The sequence below is a fragment of the Squalius cephalus genome (genome assembly GCF_949319135.1).
Source record: "Squalius cephalus genome assembly, chromosome: 7".
Lineage (NCBI taxonomy): Eukaryota > Metazoa > Chordata > Actinopteri > Cypriniformes > Leuciscidae > Squalius > Squalius cephalus.
In genome coordinates, this window is record NC_137128.1 from 30290598 (window position 1) to 30312186 (window position 21589).

The 21589-nt window shown below is 36.3% G+C and overlaps 2 protein-coding genes across 3 annotated transcripts; both read left to right on the forward strand.

Annotated features, from left to right (window-relative positions):
* Positions 1–3174: 3174 nt before the first annotated feature.
* stam (signal transducing adaptor molecule (SH3 domain and ITAM motif) 1) lies at positions 3175–16300 on the forward strand. Of its 2 annotated transcripts, XR_013821724.1 has the most exons (15): positions 3178–3392; positions 5922–6006; positions 6089–6164; positions 6291–6386; positions 6471–6617; positions 8460–8550; positions 8639–8834; positions 9320–9414; positions 10599–10687; positions 11672–11759; positions 11856–11910; positions 12080–12233; positions 12377–12507; positions 14742–15205; positions 15287–16300. XR_013821724.1 is itself a non-coding variant. In XM_079876131.1 (14 exons), exons 1-14 carry the CDS (start codon positions 3353–3355, stop codon positions 14947–14949), a joined length of 1551 nt encoding a protein of 516 aa, XP_079732257.1. In that variant the 5' UTR covers positions 3175–3352; the 3' UTR covers positions 14950–16300. The 2 variants fall into 2 exon arrangements, 1 of the variants encoding a protein (XP_079732257.1); XM_079876131.1 differs by having other exon boundaries at positions 3175–3392; positions 14742–16300.
* Positions 16301–18310: 2010 nt separating this feature from the next.
* On the forward strand, positions 18311–20886 carry tmem236 (transmembrane protein 236; the record flags this gene model as incomplete). Its single annotated transcript, XM_079877144.1, has 4 exons — positions 18311–18558; positions 19036–19108; positions 20020–20143; positions 20233–20886. 4 exons carry the CDS (start codon positions 18311–18313, stop codon positions 20841–20843), a joined length of 1056 nt encoding a protein of 351 aa, XP_079733270.1. The 3' UTR covers positions 20844–20886.
* Positions 20887–21589: the final 703 nt, after the last annotated feature.

Below are 21589 nucleotides of genomic sequence, written 5' to 3' on the forward strand. Positions count from 1 at the left end.
TATTGGATATAACAATCACAGAGACAGTTCAGAAGACTTCTGTCACATTATCCTCTCACAAAGCACGAACGTTCGCTTTGCCCAGTGAGCAGCATACAGGATGGACACAAAAGTAAATGTCATTGACAATCACGAGCAAGTCAAGACTGCAAACTATTTTAAATACACTGATCACCAGTTATGTTAATGTTTAGATAAGTGAAAAAGCTGTAATGTATTGTAATCACGATTGTAAATACCTGTTTTACCTGTGTCATTAACAAAGCTGATGCCACATTACTCCAGTGCAATACAATGAAGCTTTGTAGCTGCTTTAATTAAAATAAAGCTTTGAACAGCCAACCATAAAGCTACAAATTAATATGTTGATATGTTGTAATGACTATAATCCAAAATTTGTTCACACCAGAGTTTTACTTCTTAAGTCTTGGACATTATTGATGTGATTTTGTGAATAAATCTTTAACGCTTCAAATATTTGATTATGCAGTAGCTATGTATAAAATAGTTGTGTATTTGAATACATGTACATGTATGTAATCATCATGAAAGACCATGTTTTTATCTGAAATAAAATATAGTTGGTATTTTTCAAAATGCTCTATGTTGACATTTTTATTATCCTTATTATTTATGTCTGAATGTGGAATGTATTCATTTCCTGTATTGCCTTGTCTGCCAGTGTTTGTGTGTGTGTGTATATAGTTTCTATTGTGTGGCCAATCTTCACTGATTTTACATTCCATCAGTAGAGCAGAACAAATAAGAGGACAGAATTTGGTGCGGTCATCTCGCTGGCTCATCTGTGATCAGGACAGCAAGTATTTGTGATGTATTGATAGCTATGTTATCCAGGGTAAGGTCGGCATACCACCATGTAGGACATAACCACATCCAACAGGAGTAACTGTCGACGCAAGAGGAAGCTGTCTGAAAGGGATGTCCAGCTACTAACCCAGATTGTATCCAAAAAACATAAAACCACAGCTGCCCGACTCACTGCAGATTTAAATGCACACCTCGACTCCGCTTCCATCAAAACTGTTTGTCGGCAGCTCCACAGAGTCAATATTAATGGTCGGGCTAATTCTGGTTTAGTTTGGCCAATGCCAAATGTCGGTTTCAATGGTGCCAACAGTGCAAATCTTGGCCTGTGGACAATTTGGAACATGTATTGTTCTCTGATGAGTTCACCATTCCCTACTGTGATTGATGGGCGCATCACTGCTAAGACTACAGAATCATTCTGGATGACCATGTGCACCTGATTGTTCAAATATTGTACACTGTAGAGGGTGCCATGTATCAGCATGATACACACAGCAAGACTTGCGACAGAATGGTTTAATGAACTTAAAAGTGAAGTTGAACATCTCACATGGCCTGCACAGTCACCAGATCTAAATATTTAGAGCCATTTTGGAGGAGCAAGTCAGAAAACGTTTTCCTCCACCACCAGCATCGCGTAGTGACCTGGACACTGTTCTGGAAGAGGAATGGCTCAAAATCCCTCTGGTCACTGTGCAGGACTTGTATCTGTCATTCCCAAGATGAATTGATTCTGTATTGGCTGCAAAAGGAGGCCCTACACCATATTAATAACTTATTGTGGTCTAAAACTTGGTGTTTCAGTTTCATTGCATCCCCTGTATATATAAATGCAGAAAGTTTTCTGTGAGAGTTTTCTGTGAGGGTTGTGTTTCGGGTTAGAGGATATACAGTTTGTACAGTATGAAAATCATTAAGTCTATGGTAACGGAAAGTCCATAAGACATAACGTGTTTGTGTGTGTAAAATTCAGCCTTTTTAAAATATATTAAAATAGAAAACAATATTTTAAATTGAAATATTTCACAATATTACTGGGGTTTTTTTGCGCAATACTGTTTTTATTGCATTTTCTTAAACACTTACACAACAATGTACATCACATGTCTGTAACATCACATATAATGTACAAAAACAAAACAAAAAACACACACACACACACACAAAAAAACACACCGGGGCTCATATAACATGAAAAGTGCAATAGCACAAACCAACATTGAATAATAAAGTATGTACTTTGGAAGTCAGAGTTAACAATACACTGCAATCAGTAATAGCCACAGATAAGAGAAATAAAATAAAATAAAATAGGGTTAGTGCAAATTAAAATATATTTCCGAATGAATGTAATACCTAATCAAGCATTTTGTTCCTCCTCTATTATATTGTTCATATCCCCTTGCTCAATAAATAATAAAAAGGGACTCCAAATCCTCTTAAATTGGTCTTCTTTACCCTTAAGAATATATGTTATCTTTTCCACTGCAATGCATGAAGATATTTCTCTTAACCATGGAGTTATAGTAGGCCTTTCTATCTTTTTCCAATAAATGGCGATGAGCCGTTTGGCATGTAGAATACACGTCTATCAATACTTGAGTGTCCTTTTTAATTTTCCAGTTATCTGGATGAATACCAATAATGAAAAGCCCAGGATCCAGTGGCAATCTCACTGAGACTATATGCCATATCATATTATTAATTTCTTTCCAAAACTCTTTTATTTGATCACATTCCCAGCCCACATACAATGAATTAATGTGCCAATATTACTGTTTTAATCGAATAAATGCAGCCTTGGTGAGCATAAATGTATATATTTAAATGTTACATTTTTTTATAAGGAAAATCCCGTTGTCTAATGTATGTGTTTACTTGTTTACCTAAAAGTCATATAAAAAAATTATGATTTTGTAACATGAATTATCCTCTTTGAAACCAACATATAAAGGCACTGTTGTTAGAGAAAACACATTTATCATTTCCATTTTTACACCTCACTCCTTTTATAGTTACTGTTGTGACCACTTCCACGGTCTCCCCAATCACAAATGTCACAAATTATGTTCAAGTGTCTAATAAGACAAACAAACAAAAAATGTGTTTATATTATCTCGTGACTGCTGCTGAGTCAGACAGTCTACCATGTGATTAAGTCATATGATTTATCAGCTGTATTTTCCATAACCTTCACTAATTCATCATTTACACGATCCGATTAACAAATTCCAGTGTCGAATAACATACATGTCGTACAGTAACGTTACATCTAATCCCGCGCATGTTTATTTGGATATGCCAAACTGTTTGTCTATATGTGCAGTGCACTCCAGCGACACCTCTATTACCCAGAATGCACTGCTGCGAGACTGAGTAAGAGACTGAGGAGGGGATCCCATCAGCAACACTGACTGTAGTTTCTATTTGATTATGTTTATTAATTCACGTTTAACCAAGTGCTGACAGGGAGACGAACAAGAAGAGGATCGAGCTTAGATTTCGTTGTGTGTATATCTCGGCCATGCCTCTCTTCACGTCAAATCCCTTTGATCAAGATGTTGGTAAGTTTGTCATGCAGTTAGCAGGCGAGCTAACGGGACCTCATCTCTGTCTTTTGTTGTTCATGGCAACCCACCGGCTTTCTGTTTCCTTTCGAGTTCACTTTAAATATTTGTGTTTTTTTCGCAATGGGATTCCGGTGATTTAATACTTCCCACCAGCGGTTTTACCTTGACACTATTAACCTGGGCATTAATGACAACATTCTCACAGCTAGACATGTTATTAGCCTGATAGCTAGTCAAGTTTGTAGCTGAAGAAGCTATGATTGTTAGCGAGCAGATCTAATTTTCTGTGTTTTTATGGCACTGACAGTGCACAATTGAGTAAAAACAGGCGCTTTGCAGTTTACTTCAGATGATTTGAGCCATCTCACACTTTTAATGTTTTTATTCAACACCGACTGACTCGAGCTAACGGTTCATACGGTGACGCTGCAAATGCCCCTTCTGCACCTCTTATATGTTATTATCCGTGTTTGTTTTGCTAAATGATACTGTTCCTACTGCATGACTGTATCCTTTATAATAAGCTTTTAATAAGATTTCAGTGTTGTATTGTGTATATTATCACTGTATTATGAGCCTGTTGATGATTGGACCACCGTTAAAGCCAGAATGCGTTGATGTAATATTAACGCGTTTATATTTCATATTTAGTTCATGCACTTGTAGGTTAGTTAATACAATCACATATGAGTTGATCAAACATTGCAGATGAAATCATGGTGATGTGGGAATGTCATATTTTGGCAGTGACTGGTGTTCTGGGGCTGCAGATGTTATTGGCTGTTTGATGGTATAAGACTGTATTATATATAGAATTAATATCCTGGTCGGTTTTGCTTATTGTTAGTGTTTTGTAGTGGTAAGTTATCTCTGTACCAAATCGCAGATACTGGCCATGGCAGGTGTGTTTTTGTGTAAGAGTTAACCTTTGTCCTCTATTTGACACTTTGCTAGATTGATCAACAGAATCTCACAACAAATGTAGGTCACTGTAGTTAACCTTCTGCTTTCTGTAAGTGTCATACATTAACCTTTTTTGTTTTAAGGGGAATGTTTGCTGCCTGCTGGAATTGATTTGCATGGGACTTTTTTTTTTATTTACAATGGAAATTATGGCTGTTAATTATAAAATCAAATCCACATCAAATACAAAAGTTGCTTTAAATAATTATTTGTAACATATTATAACAATTAACATGGAGATTTTTGAAACCCGCTTTCTTAAATGTCATGTAAATATAAACAGATATCTGACATATAAACTACCATTCAAAAGTTAAGTCAGTCAGTAAGATTTTTTTTTTTTTTTTGAAGGAAATTAATACTTTTATTCATCAAGGATGTATTAAATTGAAATTGTAATAGGCCTAAATAATTTTAAGAATGTTAAAAAGATTTGTTTTTAATAAATGCTGTTCTATTTAACTGTTATTCAAAGAATCCTAAAAAAATATCATATTTTTACAAAAATAAGCAATTTTCAACATTGATAATACTAAGAAATGTTTCTTGAGCACCAGAAAAGCATATTAAAATGATTTCTGAAGGATCATGTGACACTGAAGCCTGGAGTAATGATGCTGAAAATTCAGCTTTGTCATCACTGGAATAAATAAATATTTCAAATAAATGCAGCCTTCAGCATAAGAGACTTTCAAAAACATTAAAAAAAAAAATCTTACACCCCAAATTTTTCAAAGGTAGTGTATAGTTACAGATATAATAATAGAACTTATAACATAATAATATAATTCATAAAAGGGTGATTTTTCCCTTTCGGTTGCATTTTTGTCTCAAAAACTAATAATTTCTGACTCTGGTTTCTTTAATGAGGTGTAAAAGCCCCGATAAACTCACGCAAAGTTCTTTTTCGTTCTTCACTTAGGAGTAAAAGATATACTGTTAGCGAACATCCAACGCCACCCACACTGCTGAGAACGGCCTTTAAATGAATATGTAAATATGTGCTGTGTGCTTTCCTCTCAATAACCGAATAAACAGAAAACTAATATGACAGCGATGATAGAACAGCACCATCTGATCATAGCAATGTGATGTAAACTGCTTGCTTTTAAACAGTATCAAACATGAAGAACAGTGTCAGTGTCTCTTTCAATTAGAAAGAGTGTTCATGTTACTCATTGAAGTCTGACATTGACGGATTGAACTGGAGAATATTTCCACGTCAAAGAAGGCGGATCCTCCTCGCACACCTTATCATTACGTAATCGCAACAGACCAATGATAGTTCTACGGTGTTTACTTTTTTTTCCGGAAAGTTCACTTTGGCTAGCTGTTTCGAATTCCCGAAACAAACACAAAACAAACTTCGTCTTGGCCTGATTTCATTCGAAAGGACGTCATCAGTTCTTCGATTTTGCTTGAACGACCTGGGGCCTTTTACAGATAGATACACTTTTATTCGATGTACTGTATATAAACGTTATGCTGTTTAATCTGTGGGATCACAGGAAACCTTTGTCAATATGAGGGATAAATATTCGAGTAACTATTGTTTTGCAGAGAAAGCAACATGTGAGATGAACACAGCTGAGGACTGGGGCCTCATTCTGGACATTTGTGACAAGATCGGACAGTCTCGCACTGGGTTAGTGAACAAGTGTTCAGAATGATTTTGAGAGTGTCTTTTAGATGAATGGGTGTTTAATGTTATTGCTCTACTTCTGAAGGCCTAAAGAATGCCTGCGATCTATAATGAGGAGAGTGAATCACAAGGATCCCCATGTTGCCATGCAAGCGTTGACGGTAAGGCAAACAATTCTTAATGCTTTCTAGTGGATGCGCAGGAAGCACGGTTCCATCTCAAGTATGCAGACATCAGAGGCCATTAATGAACTTTTGAGAATGAAATAAGTGTTTTCTCTTCCATAGCTACTTGGTGCATGTGTGTCAAACTGTGGAAAAATATTCCATTTAGAGGTCTGCTCCAGGGAATTTGCTAGTGAAGTTAGCAACGTGCTAAATAAGGTACGTACTTTTGTTTGTAGAACTACTATGCTTCATTGTTTTGTCCTGGAGCATAAGGCTGATGCTTTGGCTTTTCTTTTCAAGGGCCACCCAAAAGTGTGTGAGAAGCTGAAGGCTCTCATGGTGGAATGGGCTGAGGATTTCCGTAATGACCCCCAGCTCAGCCTCATATCGGCCATGATCAAGAACCTCAGAGAACAGGGCGTCATCTTCCCTGCGGTGGGCTCTCAGGTGAGCAGTTCTACCAGGATCTGCCGGTTCACTGGATTCTGTGAAATGCTGTAGTTACTTGTTCTACAAGTATGTAGGGAATTGAATGTGTGTCAGGACAGGAGGTCAGTTTCAGTTTAAAGGGAAAATCTGAATCTTCAGCACAAAAAAAAGCATGCTTAATCTGATATTACAGGAAATACCGTTCAAAGGTTTGGGGTCAGCAAGAAGGTTTTTTTTTTTTTTTTTAAAGAAAATAATACCTTTATTCAGCAAAGATGCATTAAATGATCGAAAGTGACAGAAAAGACATTAATAATGTTACAAAAGATTTATGTCTCAAATAAATGCTGTTCTTTTATGGTAATCAAAGCATCCTGTTTTTTTTTTTTTTTTTTCACAAAAAATATTAATCAGAACATAATGAGAAGTTTCTTGAGCAGCAAATCAGCATATTTGAATGATTTCATCCTGCTGAAAAAAAAGTCAGTGCTTTCACTATTTCTTAATCCGTCCTTGTTGTAGCTTTTACTATTCTGAATCTGAACAATGTCTGAAACTTTGTATTAGTAGCACTTCTCCTGTTTATTGTCTGTGTTTAATGAATAAATGTACATTTATGAAGGATCATGTGACACTCTGAAGACTGGAGTGCTGGCTGCTAAAATAAATCTGCTTTATCATCACAGGAATAAATTAGACTAAAATATAATCAAATAGAAAATAATTTTAATTTGTAATAATATTTCACAATATTACTTTCTTTTTTTTTTTCTTTCTTTTTTTTCTAACTGTAAATGCAGTCTTGGTGAGTATATTAGACTTCTTTCAAAAACAACAAAAAAAATATCAGAACCCCAAACTTTTGATTGGTGTGTGTGCATATATATATATATATATATATATTTTGTTATTATTATATCTTTTTTCATCTTCTTTTTTTTTTTTTGCAAAAATGTATTTTTTCCATTATGTTGGGCTGCTCAAACAAACCGTGTTTATGCACTTTTCAGTTTTTTTTTTATGTTTTTTAGTTTTTTTTTAAATGCTGAACTATTAAGTCACAGTTCAAATGGAATAACAAAAAAAGTAAATGAAAAACTTGTTGGAAATTTGTAACCTTGTGTTCTGTAGTGGCAGACTTTATGTGAATTAGTATTTAGATTTAATACAAGAAAATATGTGCATGATTAATGTTTAACTCTTTCCCCACCAGCGTTTTTGAAAAACATTGCTATGCCACTGCTAGCATTTGTGATCATTTTCACAAGTTTCATGGTCCCCAGAATATTTTGTTGTATGAATATTTGAATATGCAATATATATATATATGAATATATCAAAAGAAAGAACAGACCCTCTGCTTTTAAACAAAATTAAAAAAAATGCATTCCTTTTTTATCAACACTTGACAACACAACATTTTGATCAAAAAGCTGAGAAAATCCCATTCGTGTCAAATACTACATCCGGGTGGGATTCAGAACGATGATCAAAACATAGATGGAGTAGATGGAGACCCAAAGCTTCACAGTCCTACAGCTTGTCAGGTCAACATTTCATTCAGTAACGTTAGGTAGTTTTGAATTATATGCTGTTTAATGTTGATGACTGCATTATTTTACATATTTACATAACATGATATCGCTTGTTTCTGTGTCTTCTTCACATGTGTTTTGATCAAGAGATTCTGTACTCTTTTAGAAGATGCCTAATAGCGCCCCCTACCGTATAACAGTGAAATCACAGAAAGCTGGAAAAATGTCCATCAATCGCAGGAAATGTTGTGTTACAAATGACGGAAATGTCCGTCAATGGCAGAGAGAGTGTTTAGAAATGAGATGTTTAACTTTATTTGTTCAGGCAGCAGAACAAGCTAAAGCCAGTCCTGCATTGGTAGCTAAAGACCCTGCAACATCAACAAACAAGAAGGAAGAAGAAGACCTTGCTAAAGGTGGGCACAAATCTGTAATGCTGAAGTCAGTAATGAATTTCCTTGAAGAAAGAGAGGTAATCTCTCTGTCTGTGTCTCTCTTTCTCAGCGATCGAACTGTCTCTGAAGGACCAGCGGCAGCAGCCTCAGGTCTCTCTGTCTGGCCTCTACCCGAGCACCAGCAGCCTCCTCACCTCTCACAAGACTGAGGGCAGAAAGGTCAGGGCCATCTATGACTTTGAGGCAGCCGAGGACAATGAGCTCACCTTTAAATCAGGCGAGATCATCACCATCATGGATGACAGGTGTTCATTGATGGTCACAATGGATGGTTCAGGCTGTGTTTGAAATCATTCCCTTTAGCCGTATTTGGATGGGACTAGTTTTTTTATACATATATATATATATATATATATATATATATATATATATATATATATATATATATATATATATATATATATGGGAAAAATTCACATTTCACAGACATAATTATATGGATTTTAATCCTGTCCAAATCTGCCATTTCTGTGTTTTTTTTCACACAACATCAGTAAAATTCCCAGGACTAACAGTGATGTTAGTCCCGTCCAAATCTACGCATCAAATCACAGATGTTGGGTGATTAGAAAACTAGTCCCGTCTGAATAGGGCTTTTGTATTATTCACTGGTAATTTGTTCATTCAGCGCTCTGTAAAGATGGAGTGAATGATTCTAAACACAGCCAATGAGTTTTTGTTTTTAAATTAAACTTGGTGGGAGGGGGCTTAAGCATCTTCTCTATCACAGTGACCCTAACTGGTGGAAGGGCGAGACGTACCAGGGTGTTGGGCTTTTTCCGTCAAACTTCGTGACAGCAGACCTGACAGCAGAGCCTGAGATGAGTGAGTAAAGCTGTCACATCTACTCTTTTGCAGCCCTTCAATTGTGAACACAATATTTCCTTTTCAGCAAGGATGCATTACATTGATCAAAAGACATTTATAATGTAACAGAAAATTTCTGTTTTCAAATAAATGCTATTCTTTTGAACTTTCTATTCACCAAAGAAGCCCGACAAATAAATATTAAGCTGCAAAACTGTTTTAAGTATAGATAAAAGTAAGAAATGTTTTTTTTGGTGTTTCTTCAAATAAATCCAGCCTCGGTGAGCATAAGAGTCTTTAAAAGTTTTTAAGTATATTTTTTTATCTTTCTTTTCTCATAATTATCAATTTTCTCATAATTGCCATTACTTTGTATATGGCTCTTGCTTTATTGACAGCAGCATTCGAGCTTCATGAACTCTACAAATTTGTGTAAAATCTGATGATCATGTTCTCCCGCATGATTTGAGAATGATCAAAAGAGCATCTTGAGCTCCACTGAAAGAACATCTGGCTGTCTGTACAATGGAGTTCACATGATCAATGTCACAAAATGCCTGTTTTGAGGACCTAGAAATAGTGCAGAATCTTTTTTTAATTTTAAAATGTTTATTTCCAGATTTAATTAAAAATTTTAATTGAAATTGCGAATTTAAAATAAGTCCAATGTAACCGTCAATAACGAAAATGCCCAAAATGTAAACGTCAATTTTGCGAAAACTCCAATCTATTGCAAAAAAGTTTTTACGCTAGCATGAGGTGGTTTTTCAGGCAGTTCGAAAAAGGAATATTTCACAAAACTGCAATGGTAATTTATTTATTTTTTTGAATTTACATGTCACCTGGCGTACGTAAAAGTCGGTGATTCTTGAAAGATGGCGCGGTATGTTTGGACAGAAGACGAGACAGAAAAATTAAAAGATTAGGCCCTACCTCTTTAGGTATTATTATTATTGTGTTTTATTTTAATGTGCTATTTAAAATGCTTTTTAATATAAATGTAACACAGTTCATGGCGCAGGGAAGAAGGGGGAACCGGTGAATGGTAAACGGAAGTTTTAAAATAAATAAAACAGAAGTAAACGGCAGGTGCTTCATAGCCGACTGACGTTCATTAACACAAGCAGCTAATATCCTCTGGGGTTTTGGTTTTCTGCTTAATACATTACATTATTTCATCTTTAATATTTCTCTGTCCTTAGTGAAAACAGAGAAGAAGACTGTGCAGTTCAGTGAAGACGTCCAGGTAGAGACGATTGAACCGGAGCCAGAGCCTGTCTACATTGATGAGGTGAGGCTGCATATATCTCACAGCATTTGGCTTCATACACACCCCTCACAACCATAAGCCGCTTTCTGACCGGAGGAACCTTTTCACAGTTCCTAGAACTATTGGTTAAAATACCCGGATGTCGGCGTGTTCGCACCGCAGGAACTAGGAACGATTTTAGTTCTAGGAACTCCATTTGGAGGAACTAATTTAGCTCCTACTTCAGAGTAGGGTCTAAACCAGCACTATAGGAACTACCCGTGACGTTAGTGTACGCTGATTGACCGAATGCACGCGAAACACCAGCACCCGCCATTTTTAAAACAGCTAGAATGTAAACACACAGATTATAGCCTATATATTTACTCCAGAAACTAACTATACAAACATGGAAAACAGTGATAGATGGGTCTCTAAACCTTTATGCTGAAGAGAAAATTCAACGCAACTTTGAGGGGACCAAGCCAAACATGATTATGTTTATCTGCCCAGCTAGCAACACTGGACATCAACCACACGGCATAGGCTAATAACCTTTTTTTCATATACTGTCTACTTTCTATAACAGTTCTATCTAATAAGATATTAAACAGTACTGTTAGACAGATTGCTAACTAATAAACACAGAGAATGCGAGCATTGTTTGCTCTGGCGTTCTCAGCGCCGCCAAAATAAAGGTCTGTCGCGCCGTCAAAATAAAAGTAACCGTGCTTGCGTCACTCCCTTACCCCTCCTACCAGTTCCTATGGCCACTTGGCCAGTGCGAACGCAAACAGCAAAACCGAGTTTGGGGGAGAGTAGTTCATAGAAATGTTTAGAAGTGGACAGTTCCTATAACTAAGTTCCTGTAACTACTTGGTCGGAAAGCGGCTATAGACACACATGAAATTGGACAGTGAAATGAATGATCCACTATTCACTATTTAATTTCAAAGATGTCAGATACTCTCTTTGGAGAACTGTGTTCAGCTCTCATAGAAGTGTCATGGTTTGAATGTTCTGCAGGAGAAAATGGACCAGTTGCTTCAGATGATCCAGAGCGCAGACCCAACAGACGACCAGTCGGACTCCTGTGAACTCCTGCAGTTGGAGGGTGAGTCTAAAACCATATCCGTATGCTCTGACAGAGTACGTTGGATCTGTGTTGTAGAGCACATTGATTCAAATTTGTTCCCCCTCCCACAATCAGCTGCTTGCAACCAGATGGGTCCACTCATTGATCAGAAGTTGGAGGACATTGACAGGTATTCCCATCTAAAAACTAATTTAAATAAAAAAGAATCCATCCTTCCATATATCTAGCAAAGCGTATAAACAAACCTCCAATTATTTGTAGCAAATGAAATCCATTGAAACCAATGTGCACGTCATTCCCCATAGATCTCACATGTAGGAAATGTGTCATGCTTTCAGAAAACACTCAGAGCTGTCTGACCTGAACGTGAAGGTCATGGAAGCACTGTCTCTCTATGCTAAGCTAATGAATGAAGACCCAGTATACACTATGTATGCTAAACTACAGAGCCAGCAGTACTACATGCAGCAGACCCCAAACGGTTCCCAGCAGGTGAGAATCTGTCAAATGATTAAAGTGTGTATATTATAAGTTTGATATGGTTTAATGCTAAATATAATTTGTTATGATGGCTGTTTGTTGTTGATTGTTTTGGCAATGGTATATTAGAGAAAGTCTCTGTGTTTTGTTTTCAGGTGTACTCTGGCCAATCCACTGGAGGGCAGTATGCAATGGGCAGCACATCAGTACCGGGATACAATGTTCCAATGGAGCAGCTCTCTGCAATGAACCAAACCGGAACACCAATGGCTGGGCAGCCTCCCAGGTAATCACAATTTATTATATTTCACAAATATAAGAGTTTTTCAATATTTTGAAGTTATTAGTATTTAAAGAAATAAAAACATAAAAGGCTTTATCAATGCATTTATATGAAATATAATTTTTATTTTGTTGCTGTTATTACATTTACAATAATAAAAAAGGCTGTATCAATGCATTGATAAAAATATATTATTGTTGTTGTCATTGTTTTTAAATTTACAATAATAAAAATAAAATCTGTATCAATGCATTTATACAATTATTATTATTTTAGTTTTTTATTTATTAGGGGCCAAGCACTGAAGGTGGGTAGGCACCTATTGTAATCGTTAGTGTTCTTCTTCTTCCACTATTGAGTCTATGGCAGCTTATAGAACTGCGCATGGTAAAGTTATGAAATTTGGACAGTCTGAACTGTTACCATAGCAGATGTGGAGTCTCTAACTCAATCCCCCTAGCGCCACCAGCTGTCCAAATTTTCACTCACGTTTATTCTAATAACTTTTGAACAGTAAGGGGTAGAAACAAAACAAAAAAATCCCTATGATTCTTTGGTTTTTGATTTGATTGCACCCTATAACATCATTTTCCTTAATTAATTTTTTTTCATGCCATGCTGGCATGACTTATCGTGCCGCCTTTGTGCTTGGCTTGTGTCAAAACGACGTTGTTGTGTAAATGAACTGCCAGAACGCATAAAAGTTTTCTGTCGAAAACAGTGTCATGTAAGTGGCCCCCTAAGTTACTAACTAATGATTTTTACATCGGAAATGCTTCATTTAAAAACTTAATTAAAAAAGCTAAACAATGACTTTCTTCTAGAGCTGCTGTACAGCCAAAACAATCTTTGTTGCATTCATTTCCTATTATCACTGTAAAGCTGCTTTGAAACAATCTGTATTGTAAAAAGCGCTATATAAATGAAGGTGACTTGACTTGGCCCCTTAATGGCTGCTTGCAGCTATATTTAGGGGCCAAGGGCAGAAGGTGCGTAAGCACCTATTGTATCTGTTTGGCCTTATTATTATTATTATTATTATTATTATTATGCCGCTGCTGCTTCCGCTCTAGAAGTCTATGGCAGCCTTTAGAACCGCTTGCAGGAAAGTTATGAAATTAGGCACACAGATAGAGGACAGCCTGATCTGTCACCATAGCAATTTTGGAGTATCTAACTCAACCTCTCTAACGCCACCAACTGTAAAAAATTTCACTTACGTTTTTGCTAATAACTTTTGAAAACTAATAAAAAAAAATCCTCTGATTCCTTGGCAAGGACGATTTGATTGCACCATATGACATCATTTTCCATCATGAAAATTTTTCTGTCATTTACAATTTTCGATCTCCTAGGTTAAATAAGTTTAACCAGATCATCTTCAGACCAAATGAATTCTGACAAAAAGTTATGGAATTCAAGTTGATTCGTCAAACCATTTTTGAAAAACGTTTGAACGAATTTGACAAATAGTATGCCGATATGAACATTAGGCTATATCTCAGTAACGCTTTAGCGTATTCTGACCAAACGTGGTTTCTGTTACGACAACCATGATCTGAGATATGAAAAATGGTTCTTTTTGCTTATAACTTCTGAACAGTTTGGCAGAAAAAAAAAATCACAAAACTGGTCTCTTTAGATTCAGTGCAGGATGCCGATTCGAAACGATACCCAATTTTTCCATATCGGCCATTTTGGGTGTTGGCCATTTTGAATTTTGACGTTAAATGTTATATTTTACTAACGCATTGGGGTATCGTTACGGAACACGGTATGTGTTTTCGGCACCATGCCCTGACGGTACTCAAAACGTTTTGGGGCAGCGCCACCTTGTGGTCAAAAATTATAAAGAAATTTCCAATAATGATAATAACTTTTGATTAAATTAGCTTATTCTATAAAATGTTATATTCATAACTTTTAAAACTTAGTTACATAAAAACGTACATTGTTCAAATTTGATACCAAACAGTAAGACTGATTACCCCTAACTAACTGCTAGTTGGTCATACTAGTTCTTAAGACACTGTCTTAACATAATGGCTATGTTTATGCAACCGGCCCCTGGTCTTAATAGATTCCTTGGGTCATGCCAAGAACATAGATACCAATTTTGCCATAGTCGACTGAACTTCCTGTACGTTTCAAAAATCTGTAGCAATACATTGATGAAATTATTATATTTGTATAATTCTATAAAAGTCTGATTAGTTTTTGTCACGTGTGTTTATCAGTGATGCCCATATGTACATGAGCCAGCCTCCAGTCTACAGCCCCTCTCCTGGCAGCCTGGCCCCAGCTGATGTTCAGTACTACCAGACCCAACCCGGCGCTCCAGCGACCATGACCCAGACCCATGGCTACAACGTGCCCTCCTCCCAAAGCCACCCTGCTACTGCAGACAACCTACAGACCCCATACCCTGAGAAAGCCCTCTTATAGGACCCCTAGAGACTCAACCTCTGTGGTTTCATACAGACACACACACTTACAGTCATAAACAAAGAACATTCAGCTCACACACAGATATCTCTTAGATTTTCTTCTCCTTTTCTTTAAGACGCACTACATCAAAAACTGATTCTGATCATGACAGGATGTGCCGATTGTTGTCTACTAACAGGTGGTGTTCTCACAGAGCGGTTCTGATTGATACTTTTTTTGGTCTCTTCTCTTTTATAAGAACATTTTGCTGAAGGTAATGAGAAACACTAAGTTATACCATTTATTTGGCATTTTCATTATATTTCATTAATAATTAACTGGACGTTTCTTACAGGAAAACACACAAAGAGAGCATGCTTGTGTTGTACAGTCCCCGATAGTCCAGCGTTTGTCACAACAGGTCCTAAAGGGGAGGTTACATCATCATTTAAACTTGTCATCACTATGTGTCTGTGTGTGTATGCGAGAGTGTTCAGGCCCACAGAAGTCATCTCGCATCTCTCCTCCAGAACCATATAGCGAAACACTGCCATTGTCTTGACAGTGGCCCATCACCCCAATGTCTTTAAGCTCACTTCTCAGTGTTAAAAAAGATCAAATGTTTTTTAGTGTATTTTATTTATATTTTGATTGTCGTTTTGCTGTTTTAATTGACAGTACATTAATAGAAGGATGTAATTTTCTGCCTGTGTGCAGATGTGTATATTCAAGAGCTCACCTCTGTCTTTAGAGCGTAACGTTCAAAGCAGCTGCTGCTTCTGTAGAAAGGGCACATGGGAAGTTGAGGAGTAATGTTACTCCACATCATGCACTTTTAATTTACCTTTTTCATTACCCTCATTTCAGATGTGTCCATTTAAAACGTACATTTCCTAAGCTCTCGAAGAACCCGAATGGCATTAACCCTGCACTCTAACCCTCCCCTTTTTTCCATAACCGTTTCGAAACAGATGATAGAAATACTCATGCAACTTGTCTTGGATTTTGGAAACTTAGCGTGTTGAATGCTTGATCTAACTTCATAAGACTGACACTAAAGCGAACAGACTCGGTTCATTGGAATCTCCTACTCTAAACTAAGGCAGTACCCCACATCTCTGTCTCGATGTAACTACAGTGAGTTACTGACGTTTCATTGAGAACATTCTGGGAAATTGGGACCACGGGCCAGTTCTAATGTAACACCTTAGCATTTGCACACGGAGATGATAATCCTTACGTCAACCTTATCCACAGGGAAAATGACTGTTTTTGGTGTATCAGTTCTATGTACCCAGTTGTTTGTATGTACTATTTTAATCATCTTAATTATTAGTATTCACAATAAAACTAGGCCAAATGTACAGCACATGTTGTGTCTCATGTTTACGCGTCACTAGTTTGTTCTTTGCTCAGGCAGACAGGTGGTTTATTAGTGGCTTAGTTATTGGTTAAGGAGCTAGTTTACAACAGCAAGACATTCCTTGCAATGAGTGTAGTATAAGTAGTTTCACGTGAAAAATATAATAATTTACATTCGATTCTGTAAGTGTGCTAATTTAACAAGACAAAACAGACTCTGTAACTATGATTCACTGATTCTTCAGATAAGTTACAAAAACATGCTTTAGATGTTAGTTTTCATTGTTTAATAATACATTATTAGAAATGGATATATTTGTAGACAAAGGTCTCAGCTAATGAATAATGTAAGGGAACAGGTTTTTAGGAAAGAAAAAAATTTTTAATTTGCTAATTAACTTAATTTGTGTCAAATCTTGTCAGACGCACTAAAAAGCATGCTATTTTAATTTGATCCATCCAACAGCAGTGTAAAGTCTTCAGTTGTATAATAATGGTGTTTGGTAAATGAGCTAAGTGATTAAAATACATTCTCTAAAAAATGTTTTCTGTTTTCAAACAATGATGAACAATCCAGTTCCTAACTTCCTTAATTCTCTACCCTCCTTTTTAATATTAAGCATATATAACCAACGTTCTTAGGTAAATCAGACATAAAATAAAAATGTAGTTCAGTTGGTTTTAACACGATAAATTGCAACAACAACAAAAAATGAAAACACTTTGTTTGGCCATTTAACATTGTGAGCATTCCTGTAGCTCAAACAGTAGAGCATTGGCGCTTGCAACGCCAAGGTCATGGGGTCGACTCCCAGGGAAAGCAAGAACTAATAAGAATGTAAATGTGTACCCTGAAATGTAAGTCGCTTTGGATTAAAGTGTTTATCAAATGCATAAATGTAACTAATGGTGAGGCAAGTTTAAATTCAGATGTAACTTTTTATGTATTTTTATTTTGATGAATTTATTCATTTTTAATATAAAGAGGGCTTTTGTGTGTATGACATGTTTTGTCCCTTGTCTCAAGAATCAGTGTATTATTATTAGGGTCAGATTTAAAAAGAAAAATAAATTGGTACTTTTATTCAGCAAGGATGCATTAAATTGATTAAAAATGCTGTTCTTTTGAACTTTCTATTCATCAGAGAATACGGAAAAAAAAACTATCATGGTTTCCACAAAAATATTAAGCAGCACAACTGTTTTCAGTATTGATAATAATAAGAAATGTTTCTTGAGCAGCAAATCAGCACATTAGAATGATTTCTGAAGGATCATATGACATGATGAATTGAGTAATGATGCTGAAAATTCAGCTTTGCCATCACAGGAATAAATTACATTTTAAAATGTATTAAAATGGAAAAAAGTTTATTTAAATTGTAATAATATTTCACAATATTACAGTTTTATGTGTTTTTTGGTTAAATGTATTTAGCCTTGGTGAGACTTTCAAAAACATTTAAAAAAAAAAATAATTTTGAGTATTTCTGACAATTATTGTCAAGTTTTTTAATATATTTATGAAGCATGTATTTTTTTTCCATCAACTTAGTAAATTTTGTTTTAAGAGAGTTTAGATATTTTTACTGAAAAAATAAAGATACTGTTAAGAGTTTTTTTGTTGTTGTTGTTTTTTACTGTGCAGACTACAAGTCTCCGCAAAATACTACTAGATATGTAAAATAAAATAAGACACTTTCATCCTCACTTTTTAAAGCACGTTTTTGTGCTAAGAACACCATTAATACATGTTTTTGATGGGGACATTACAGCTTATCATTATGGCTGTAATTTTTTCAGTTTGCTACTGACACATTTTTCTTCCATAACTCCATAAAAAGAGAATGACTGCTTCATTACCGTGCCAATAAAAGAGCACAGGTAAGAATGCAGTGTAAGCAGTGCCAGTGTACAGAGTCCAGCGCGTTCAGTCATTCAGTGTTGTGGGAGATGCACTGGATGCATTCAGTGACGGCTCACTCGTGGGGATTTACTGAAGACTCATACTGTCAAGATGCCCTCATGGAAGACTGTCAAACTCATCCTTTATGAGCTGCTGCAGTTCGCATGTCTCTGTATTCCTGTGTTTGTAGTTATGGAGCGCTTTGCTTCAGTCATTCGACTTGTGAAGTCTAGTAACACTGCCTACTGGCTGGTGGTGGCGGCCTCTGTGGCCTATATGGCGTCTGCAACCCTGTTTGTGTGGGTTCCTTTGAAATACTTCATCCTTAAGACTCAACGGTTCTCAGAAGTGACTAACTGGTGAGTATAACCGCTGCTTCTCCATTTTTATATGAGGCTAGTTGATCCATGAACCCTTTTATTATTGAACAGTAACTTTTTAGTTTGAATTTCGTTTCTTGATTAGTTTGATTGTTTCTTTTCAATTTTCACATTTCAGAATCACCGTTTTTTTTTGTTTTTTTGCCTTCACTGTAAATGGTTCTGCGGTGTAATAACAAATTGTTTTAATATATTCAGTATAGTCAAAAAAACTAATGATAGAATTGTGTGGGAAAATACTGAAAACGTTTAGATGAATTATAGCATGTCAAACAACATGTCTAAAAATGTCATGTCAACTAACTATAAACCAAGCTGCATAATAAGTAAGGCATGGGACCCCTCCCCCTTCTAATATGAAAAATATGAAATTATGCTCTTAATTTCTAACCTGTGTCTCTTGGTTTGTGATGCTATTTGTGTTTAATAATGAAAACGCTCTTATTTCTTCTGCAGGAGACCTGTTACTCTTGCATATGTGATTCTCAGCACTTTACCATGCTTTGCTATCATCATAGCCAACTCAAAGGTAATGCATTATTCAGTCTCATTAAGAAATTACTATATGAATATGCGGCAACACTTTATTTGAATGCATTTCCTGTTTTAATAAGTTAATATGCATAATTACAAGCAACTAACACTAAACCTAAAGTACATGTTGTTAATAACAATTATTTTGTAATTACATTGTAATAATGGTATATTAAAATAAAATATTATTAGAATCCATATTATCAATTACAAAAAATAAATAAAGGTTCTTCCCTGGTTCAATGTAGGTTGTTTTTCGATTTGCCATATGGTTATTTGGAGATTAAAATGTTTCATGTTATGTTATTAGTTCTTAATAACATATTGGTTTCTAGGTTGATTTAAACATGACTACATGTATGGTTTCCTGGTTATTACGGTTCTTAATGGAATCAGGCTGTAAAATGTAGAACTTTTATTTTTAAAAAGTCTGTATCCATTTGAACATATACAAACACCATATGCTGTTTCTTTGTTCTGAAAGTACGAAATAAATACTGTGTGTGAGAGACATTATGGCAGTTTCGGTATGTAATAAAAACCGTAGGGCTCATCAACACGAACTTTCATAAACAGATCCTCTCTGAGGTACTCAGTAACTCACTGTTAGATTTACTATTAACCCAAAGATGGGGTATTATAGACTGTGGAATGTGAATGGAGCTGTATTACAGCCAACTTAAGTCTGGTTAAAATCACGAGGTCCGTAGTCTTCAGATGTGCATTACCTGTCAATGCATTGCCAGTTTCTAAAGGGGTTCTCACGGTTTTTGATTGGTTTTTGGTGATACATCTAAAACTCATTGTCAGTCTTCCAACTCTATTTTCTCTTGGGATGCTAAAAGGCTTTTTGCTCCTAGCACTTTCTTCTCTCAGCAACCTTCTGGCCTAATTATGGTTGTGCAGGTTCAGGTTGACGCTGGCATTAAGTATGACCGCTTCACTGAGCTCCCCGTCTCTCTGGTCTTGTTCTCCCTCATTTGTGTGGACATAGTGGAGAGAATTCGTCCTCTTCGTCTGACAGGACAGGGTAAGAGATAATAGCCAATAAATACAGGCCAATTAAATGATCTGTCTCTTTTTGTTGTTGTGCTCTACCTTTATGCTCTTTTTAAAAAGCAAGCGGATTAGAGCTGGATTTTGAGATGCCGGCTCCGGTTCTGACTCACTTGGAGCAGGTGACATCAGTGTCCTCACAGCTGCAGGCTAACGGACGGGACGGCGACACGTCTCCAAGGTCGGCGGTCAGGAACGGGTCACTCTCAGGCCGTTGGGGAGACGCAGATGCGCACGGCCCGTCTCGCACCAGCAGCGCGGCATATCTCTACTCCTCTCATTCTCACTCAGGTCCCTTTCGCTTCGTCTGGATACGAGACCCCCGGCATGACCTCTTTATGGCCACCTTCATGTTCTGGTTTGACACCGTGGAAATGGTGAGGGTGGCCGGGACTGATTCGGTGTATTACTCAGCGTGGGTGTTTCCCATTTACATACTGGCGTATCTGTCCATCCTGCGTGCTGTCATAACTCCAGACAGTCCTCTGCTGGCTTCATCCGGTGTCCTTTCCCAAGATTTGCCCTTTCTGGTGGTACGCATATGCCTGGTGGGGGTCTTCGGTTACGTGACCCCCGTGCTGTACATACTAAAGAACATTCTTGCTGTGGTATCTTTTGTGTACTTTGTCTTTATGACTAAACTAAAGCTGCTGGACAAAAGAAGCATGTTCTGAGGACATTGTGGTAAAAATAGCAGAAGAAATCCATATAGATTTACAGCCCGTGAATTTTAACTTGTAAATATGTTTCAGTCTCCGAATGAAAGTGTATATTTCATGATTGTTATTTTTTGTTTTTCAGATGACCAAAACTATAGATGGATCTGAATGTTTAGTCATTCTATTAATATTTATTGAAAAATATATTGGTAAATGCTGTTTTATTTGTTAATATTTTGAGTACATTACATGGTTTAAGGCTTTCTGTTTTTTTTGGTGTTTTTCTATGCATCACAATCCATGCATTTGGTTTTTTTTTAAATAATGTACATTTTAATTCACTATGCCAACTGTAATTCAAATTTGTAGAATATAACATTTTATTAAGAACATCTGATATTGCAAACATTTATTGTTGGATTTCATTTCAGCATATGAGTGGAGCTATTCCATTGACTTAAGATAATGCAAGCTCATATTATGCCAGGACATGTTTTGATCATGTAAAAACTGATTGCTTTTCATAAAAAGCCTGAACAGTAATACTTTGATTCTACTCTCATGCATATCATAAGATGCAGAGAAGCTTTTGAATTTCCATGATCAGAAATCCCCTTGCATCTCATAAATGAATCCTCGTATTGCTGCAAACCATAACTCCATCCATCATTTCTTTTTAATTTCAAGATAAATGGGCACACTTGATATGTTATTGTTGCTGTCAGATACTAAGTAATGCATTTGTAACCTTGAGAGCTAAG

Excerpts from the sequence above, each read along its gene's own strand:
- stam (XM_079876131.1), top strand. The coding sequence starts at position 3,353 with ATGCCTCTCTTCACGTCAAATCCCTTTGATCAAGATGTTG. Across the intron at positions 8,551-8,638 it reads AGAAGAAGACCTTGCTAAAG|CGATCGAACTGTCTCTGAAG; the intron begins GTGGGCACAAAT and ends TCTCTTTCTCAG. Across the intron at positions 8,835-9,319 it reads ATCACCATCATGGATGACAG|TGACCCTAACTGGTGGAAGG; the intron begins GTGTTCATTGAT and ends TCTCTATCACAG.